This window comes from Pundamilia nyererei, unplaced genomic scaffold, assembly GCF_000239375.1.
Source record: "Pundamilia nyererei isolate P.nyererei 1_Seehausen unplaced genomic scaffold, PunNye1.0 scaffold00008, whole genome shotgun sequence".
NCBI lineage: Eukaryota > Metazoa > Chordata > Actinopteri > Cichliformes > Cichlidae > Pundamilia > Pundamilia nyererei.
Genome location: NW_005187409.1, coordinates 7,005,595 through 7,014,236, shown reverse-complemented (window position 1 = coordinate 7,014,236; position 8,642 = coordinate 7,005,595). Strand labels below are relative to the sequence as shown.

Sequence of the window (8,642 nt, the reverse complement as noted above, 5' to 3'; positions counted from 1 at the left end):
AAGTTATGAAGCATCCGAGTGGATTCCAATAATCTTTTTTCTCCAAGAACAGATGAAATGTTTAACTGTAAAAAGACAACCCAAATTGTCTGAATGATGATTATTTGAATAAATAAAACTTTGATTTCATATATTCCAGTTGCATTTCACTCAAAATTATTGCTTAATGTTTATTGAAGGTGAAGAATTATTTTTTTCATCTTAAATATCTCAGGTAAGAAAGTAAGTATTCATTTTTAGAACAAGCGTGATAAAAATCAGAAATGTAAAAATTATTTTAAAAGCTTTTGGGTTTTTCTGGGATACTCATTTTATTATGTGTTTGATGTTTTTACTTGTTGCCACTGTATTGATCTCTTTGTTTTTTTAAGTAATGGTGCAATTCTCCTGCAGGCACAATCAGACACTCATACAAATGAACCTTATTGACTTGTTTACAATATTACACCCTTTTTCCATTGATCAACTATCTTGTTTTTGTACCTCTATCTCCTGGTAAGAGCTGTTGATCATGGCAATGAGCATGTTGAGAAGAACTACCACCATAGTGACATTATAGACTCCGTACAGCACGTAGCCAATGTTCTCTATGAACTTATGGTCATACTTCAGCACCACCGAAATCACTTCAGACAGCCCGAAGATTGACCAGAAAAGAGTCTTGAAACTCTCCTCTACCCTGCAGGAACAGAGAGAGATGTTGTAGCAGTCAGGAAATCAGCACATGCCAGTGACTACACATACAAAGCCCAACGCGTTACCAGCTAATTGCTGTTTCAGTCACACACATGCAAACACATGAAATGCATTTTAATGTTGTGGGATTTGTGAGGTGGCACTGATGAAATACCTGGTGAGTCATGTCCAATTTGAACACATTGCTACCCCATTTAGATCTCTCTCACACACACAAACACACACAAACACACTTATCTATAAATACAACCATATAGCACTGTATGTACCACACAAAGCAACACATCGAAAAAGCAGGGAAAAGTTCAGCTCCACAGTTTGAAAGATTGGTTTATAAATCTCTGTTCATTAAATTCTCAGCCTAGTCCTTCATCGACCTTTATTCAAAATAGAAACGTCGCTGCACTTAATAGAAAAAAAAGAAAAAGATTTAAGATGAATGTGCATGTGATCCTTTCGGGGGTGTCAAGGTTATATCTAGAAAGAAAACATTTAAACTCAAATGCATTTAACGTTTTTAGGAATAATGGAAGTGAAATAAGTTTTTTCACGTTAAATGTCATACTGAATTATACTTCTCACTCTTGTGGTTGATGTATAATTCTTAACTCCACTTGACTCTACCTCTGACATTTAAGTATGATAACTGAAGCATGGCTAATGTTTCATTTAAAGCGTATAGTGCTTTGCTGTTTCTACTGAGATCCACACTCAAACTCTCAGTTCTGCCTGGAGGATCATTCTCTCACACTGACCCAATATGTGTTTAAGGGCCAGAGGGCTGAGAAAGGAAAACAAGGTCTAAAAAAAAAAAAAAAAAGCACAAAGCTGTGAGATCTCTGAACATTGACATTCATGAACATGTCTGCTGTTAAATATTCCACGAGTGGTATGCATGGGCTTGAGATGGCAGAGGGGGGCTCAGTGGGAAGGAGGGAGACGCCTGGTTGGATTGCTGGAGGGGTTGGTGGTGGGAGGAAGCTGTGGAATAGAAGATCTGTAGGTTCCTGGTTGAGAGCTATGGGTGTCATCCAAATTATCTTCTTTCAAAGAGACAGTGTTTCATTGGCACACAGAAAGGTAGGTGATGGCACCTGCTGGTGGCAAACAAGACACTCACATGCATACCAAGATAGAAGCAGACAGAAACACACACACAGACAGACTTTTTCCTCCTCTCTATCACACGTAAAAAACAGACTCCTTTGGGTACCTCAGGAATAACCTTTCAAGAAGAAAGCCAAACATACTCTTTAACCTTCAACACCAGATCAGTGAATTTGTCTGTGTGCTCTATCTCTTAAACTCAGATAGAAGATATCTAAGAATATCTTCTATCATTGCCCTCCATTTTTACTTGAAAGTACACAGCTTCCAGAAAACATTAACCAGTGCGCAAAAATAACCTGAAAACCATTCTGGAATTACTTAAATACTACGAGAAACTGTTACAGTCTCATTGTTGCATCATGTTTTGCGTCGATCAACCTTGCACATTGTTGCTGCTGATTAGAAATGCTCCTCTTTAATGACTCGTTTTTTCATGCTGGCCTCTAAATATTGGCATGCAGTCACTATTGTTTTGTGCTGTTCTGATGATAGCTGAATAGTGTATATATGAGCAGCTAACCACATGGCAACAGCTTAATGCATTTAGGCATGTAGACATGGTCAAGATGCCATATTTAGGTTCAAACTGGGCATGGGAATGATGGGAAGAAAAGTGATTTAAGTGACGTTGAATGTGGCATGGTTATTGGTGTCTGAATGGCTGCTGTGAGTATTTCAGAAACTGCTGATCTACTGTGATTTTTCCACAAAACCATCTCTAGGCTTTACCATGAATGATCCAAAAAAAGAGTAAATATGAGCAGTAAAGCTTTGGGTTAAAATGCTTTGTTGATGTCAGAGGTTGGAGGAGAATCACCAGACTGCTTCGACCTGATAGGAGGGCAACAATAACTCAGATAACCACTCTGCATACCAAGGTATGCAGAAGAGGGTCTCTGAGCACACAACACGTCAAACCTTGAATCAGACCACAGCACCTGCTACTCTTGACAGCTAGGAACAAAAAATTGTGGCCAAGAGTGTACCCAGGGTTAACCCCTTCCTATTTATTTTATATATCAACCGTCTGACTCAGTGTTATAAATGCTCATTTTCACTGTTATGCTGATGTCATAGCCATGTACCGATCTTTTGATGTATGCATCTGTTTATCACGGAGCACTCATCACAAACCCTAAAGCTACAGTTTGCTGACAATTTTCTGTGTTATTGTTATGGCTCATTTATTTAACATTATTCCCTTTTTAGTAAGCTACATGAGGCACTTTATAGTTGTCATGATTCAAGCAAATGGAAATTTTAACAGGTTCAGGAACATATCACTATGCACCAAGTAAGCAATTTCCTCTGTACCCTTAATGTAAATATACATATCAGGAACAACGTGGAAGCATGCAAATATCTGCCCCCATCTCATCAGGATACTTAATAAGTACTTGGAAAAATGTGCATCGTACAGAGGGGTACAAATTACTGGCATAAGCATCAACATATTGCAGTGGCATCAATGACTGAAGGTGTCTGTAAAGAGAAACACATTGAAAAGCATTTACAGCAGTTCTTAGGTGGTTTTCTTCTTTGTGTTGTCACGATAGAGGCTCCAGGCATCAGACAGGCAATTGCTCTGAGGGGAAGGCTCTTTTCAACAGTATCATCTCCTCACTCACTATTCACGTCACACACATCCAGAAGCCAATCGTGCAATCAGGAGAGGAGAGGAAGGTGATTTTGGTGGACTTCCCTTGAAAACCTGTTATTTTGATCCTTCTCTCTTTTAATAATGGCTTGTCACTTATCTGAAGCCTCTCTTTCAAGATTAAAAAACACACACACACACAGACTTTCCTGTCTTTGAAATTTGAAAGAAAACAAAAAGGAGGACAATTATCTTCTCTAGATCATATTGTATCCCAATTATCTTTGAAATCAAATTATTCTTCCAATTATTCTTCCAGGTCTCCTTTCTGGCGCTGTGAAATGCTCACTCGATTTAGATTTTCATGTCCCTAAAATTCAAGTACAGATAATGATGAAGGGCATTGTTCCAGCTAACATTAAGGCCCCATTATACCAGACATTCACAGGAACACACACAATTAAAATCTAGCACTCGTTACACAGTAGACTATTTATATTCCATGTCCATCTGTTTGCCTAGGCAGATTGTGAGTTTAACATAACATCCAAAAATGTGGGTGATATTTACAAGTGGACAGTGTCAGTGAAAGTGAACCCCTTCTTGTCATGTCAACTATGTAAAAATATAAGGCTACATACATGCCCCTCACTTCTATCAACCCTTATGTGAATTGAACATGGAGTCACATGTAAAGTATTTAAGCGAGCTGCATTTCTTTTATACTGGATTATATTGATGCATGGGCAGCCAGTGTCGCTGTGCATCCTCATTTGTTTTGCTTGCTTTGTTTTCAGCTTATTTAATTCACTCAAATCTGTGTGAGATGCCTCTCAGGGAGAAAGTGCAATTATGGAGAATTTAAATGTATCCTTGGAGATCAACGGGACTGATAAATTTGAATTTGTGTTTCGCTAATGTCAGCTAAGGTTCCAGTCATGTGTGTATTATTTAATACCCTGTTACGGAGATGGATGAGATGCTTGGTGCTCTGGATAATGGAACATTTTTTAGCAACCTAAGAATCAGATTATTTCATTTCAAACCAGTGTGTCTGTATGTGTGTGTGTGTGCGTGTGTTTTACAATAGGGTTGTACAATAGGCAGTGAATCAGCAGGGACAGTCGGCATCTTGAAACGGCTATGAATTGTGTGTTATTATCTGTTATTAAGAGTGGCAGCTCCCTGTAGGCTGCATGCAGCATGACGACTACACCACACATGTACAGACACTCACACACAACAGTGTTTCCATCAAGCCAACACTCTTCTCTGACTTGTATCCATCACTTTAAAAGACATTACATTAACATTTAACCTCATTCATATCCTGGAGAGGTGCTCTAACCTTAAATTAAGTCTTCAATCTAAAAATTCGGGAGTTTTTGTCCCCAGAAAGACGCTCATTTGCCGCAGTGTGACTATGTAATCAGATTTATGTCCCCACAACATCAACAGTGAAAGTACACACACACACACACACACTCTCTCTCTCTCTTTCTCTCTCCCTCCTTACCACACTCATGCTGCCTGGATATGTGTGTGGGAGACTGGTGAGTCACCTCGGCTCTGCAGGAGCAGCCCCAAACCCAATCACCAGCAGGCCCAAATCAACCTCTCTGCCCCAGAGACATGCTCTCAGTCTCTCTCTCTGTCTCTCTTGCGTTATGCTTGGAACTCTCGTTGTCTTTGCTCCTCCTCTCTTGCTATCATCTTTGTCTCTTGTTTAGCTGCTCTATCACTCTCCCCTATTTTCTCATTATATTGCCATTGCCATTGCTTTTATATCTTTCTCCACATCGTCCTCTCTCCCTCCCACTCGCTATTTCCATCTTTCATCCCTACAGCTTTTAGCTATTTCTGTCACTCAATCTATTCTTTTGATGTATATGTTTCTTTTTTCAATATTTTTCTCCTCGTGTATTTCTCATCGTTGTTTAATCTGCAGCAATACTTTCACTGGCCAAATGAATAAATGTAAATGTAGCCAACTGTTCCCCTTTCTGTGTCTCTGAATCTCTCTGACTCTCTCTCTTTGTCTGCCCTTCAGTCATTAGTAATATATTAAATTCTCCTTCCCAATCACTACTCCTCTACTCTCCTCAGTTCTCCTCTCTTCTTCTCTCCTATCCTCTCTTGTTCTGCAAACAGATAAGTACTCAGACAAATACAGATTAAACATCTTTAAATAGAAAATTCTGTTTAACTTTCTACCTATTACACCAAAAGAGCTGTCACTATGGTGACAAAAGGGTGGGACACTTCCCACCTCAGGTTTTAATGACTGAACGAATGCCACTCCTAAGAGATTCCTGCATGTGTGTACGTGTGCTTGTTGCTGTTTCTGATACACAAACAACAAAGCAGTGGGGAAAAAAGCATGGGGAAGTGAACAAAAACAAAAACACAGACTGAATCTGTGTGTCTGTTTATGAGTGTGTTCACACTGGTGTGACAGACAGTGAGATACAAAATGAGGCAGAAAGTGAGCAACGCAAAACAGGGATGTGCTGGTGTGTATCTTCAGGCAAGCTGTGATAGAAATCTTATTAAGCAGGGAATACAAGACCACAAGATGAGCAATTAAGAGGCTTTTGCTAGTGAATCAAGCACAAGATCAACTTTTTTTAATTTGCTTGTTCCCTCACTGTCTGTCTGTTTTTCTGCCTCTGTGTCAGTGTACGGTTTATACTATTTCATAAGCATTGGCACTGTTTGGTTATGAAAATGTGTGATATCGGTTACGTTCTTTCTTTGCACTTTTTATTTACCAGTAAAAACGTGAACTGGTCGTTTGTTAATTCTTTCCCTGAAGCTGCAATTATCTCGTCATAGCTTAGGAAAGAAGGCAAGCTTTGAGTTTCTCCACATGTTATAGAAGTGTGTATTAGACAAAGGTCTAGGAGAAAGAATTTTATTTATTATGATCACAACTCTAGCAAATTAATTACCTTCATAAGAAAAAATAGCCTGCCATTTTTGTTGGTCAGTACTTTCTTTTTGTTTAAGTAGCATAGTCAGTATGGACATTTGTATATATTAAAATATGTGTCCTTGTTGAGGAAGAAGAGAACCCACCAGCACAACAAAAGCTACAGAATGAAGATGGAGACCAATGCAACTGCCACGACAGCACCTACACAACTCACTGATCAAAAAATCAGTAGTGGAGTTGAGAAAGGAAGTACTTTGTACTAATAATAGTACCAATGTTAAATCCTATTGTAACATTAGGAGGCTACTCAGCAACCATCCCAGCATTTTAGTCTGTGTTTTCTAAATAAAATATAATGTTAATATTTTAAATAAACAACGTGATTTAAAATTATTTTAAAATCAATGAGTTTATGTCCAATTTTCTGTTCAAATTCAATTGAATATTTTTTATAATGCACCAAATCACAACATCAGTCACCTCAAAGCACTTTATGTAGTAAGGTATAAACCCTACAAGTACAAGTATGTGAAATAATCCTTTTGGTTGTGTTGTTTTAAATTAGGGGTTTAAAAGTCATAACAAAGAATCAAGTATTTACTGGTATTGATATAGGCCATTCAATTTCTGCTATCATTACATCCTTTGTTTAAAAAAATCAGCCTGAAACATCATCATTCAAAAGGGCTTCTTCTTTAAAAATCAATAGCAAATGTCTGGAAATTATACTGGAGCGTTAGCCTAATGAAATGAAGCTTCTTAATGTAGCTGAAATTAAATGAATTTCATTGCAAACAATTATTGTCAGACAGCAAAATTTCAGATGGACTAAATCTCACCAGAGGGAAATTGAATGCTTGACATAATTTGTCATGATAATGGAAGACGTTACTGAAAAACACTGAATACTGCCAGAAAGTCTAAAGCATTGCCACTGACATTTCAAATCCCTTACTGGTCACAGCACATGAATGAATTCTTTCTCTGTTACTTTTGTGCCTCTCTTCTTTCTGTCGGGCTCGCCTTAATTATAATTGTGTCTCCCCTTCTTATTTTGACATTCAGATGTGCTTGACTGGTAAAGGCTGAACATGACACATCTGCCTCGCCTTCAGAGCTAATAAATTCTCCCTTTTGCTCTCACTTTGACTCTGACGTCTCTCACACAACCTCTTATCTACTATACACACATCCCCTTTCTTCCACAAAGATCCCTCTCTCCTCTCTACCCCTCCACTCCCGTACATCACCTCAGACCTTCTTTCATGGTTCCTTTGTTTTTTCCTCTTCCTCTCCAAAAATCCCCCCAGTCTGCACTTTGTTTTCAAACTCCTGCCTGCATCTTCAGGCATGTAAATCTAAGTGCTATTTTTTACTCTCCTCTTTGGCCTGATTCTGATCACTGCTGGTTCTTCTCTGTTCACGCTGCATTATACCTTATGCATTATCACTTTATATACACGTTTAGTCTCGGATGCCTCTCATCTTGTATTTATGTGTTGCATTACAAATGAAATACACACTCTTATAAAAGCAACTTCAATATGGTGACATGCCTTTAAAGGTCATTATGGTATATAAAATTTAAGTGAATTGGCAATAATGATCAAATGCTGAAAAAAATTTCGGTAACAGGATTTATTTCACAGTACTTGCATTCTGATTTCTTCCCACCTTGTCAAACGATAATGCTGAGTCTCTGCTAAGCCTGTGTGGTTGCTCAGTCTGCGTGACCTTCTCTCATTCTCTCCTGTTGTCTCTCTCCCTTCTTCTTCTTCCTCCTTTGTCTACGTATTCTGGCTGGTCTCCCGCGTTTTGCCTGAACAACGAGCCAAGCCAAAAACACCCTCCTCTGCAACGTTCCCTATGGTTCTCTTCTCATCCCTCATCCCTGCCATCTTCCTCTGTCCTCCTCTTCTACATTCACTTACTTTGTTGCACTGCTGTTAGCCGTCCCTGTGATTCTGCTACATTTATTCCACTGTTTTACTTCACCATTGGTATACTGTAATCGACATTTTGATTTTGATTTTCAAGGACCTTGACACACCGCTATGTCTTTCTGTTTTAGTCTTCCCGTAAGATTTAATCCCATCTCCATCCATCTCATTTTATTCAGCTTTTACCTTCCCTGTCCTTCTCGCCTCTGTTTTCTTCCATGTCTGTGCAGTGTTGTCATGCATGACTAACTGGAAAATAGAGGCAGGTCCAGGGCTCTATCACCACTGCCCAAATCAAAAGCGTGTGTGTGTGTGTGTGTGTGTGTGTGTGTGTGTGTGTGTGTGTGTGTGTGTAAACTGATTT

At 38.8% G+C, this 8,642-nt stretch overlaps 1 protein-coding gene across 1 annotated transcript in view; it reads right to left on the bottom strand.

The window, feature by feature from the left end:
* trpc7b (transient receptor potential cation channel, subfamily C, member 7b) overlaps window positions 1-8,642 on the bottom strand; it is a 47,826-nt gene that overhangs the window by 6,094 nt on the left and 33,090 nt on the right. Inside the window, exon 6 of the mRNA XM_005723195.1 lies at window positions 484-679. Coding sequence (XP_005723252.1) covers window positions 484-679 — 196 coding nt within the window. The remainder of the gene's footprint in view (window positions 1-483; window positions 680-8,642) is intronic.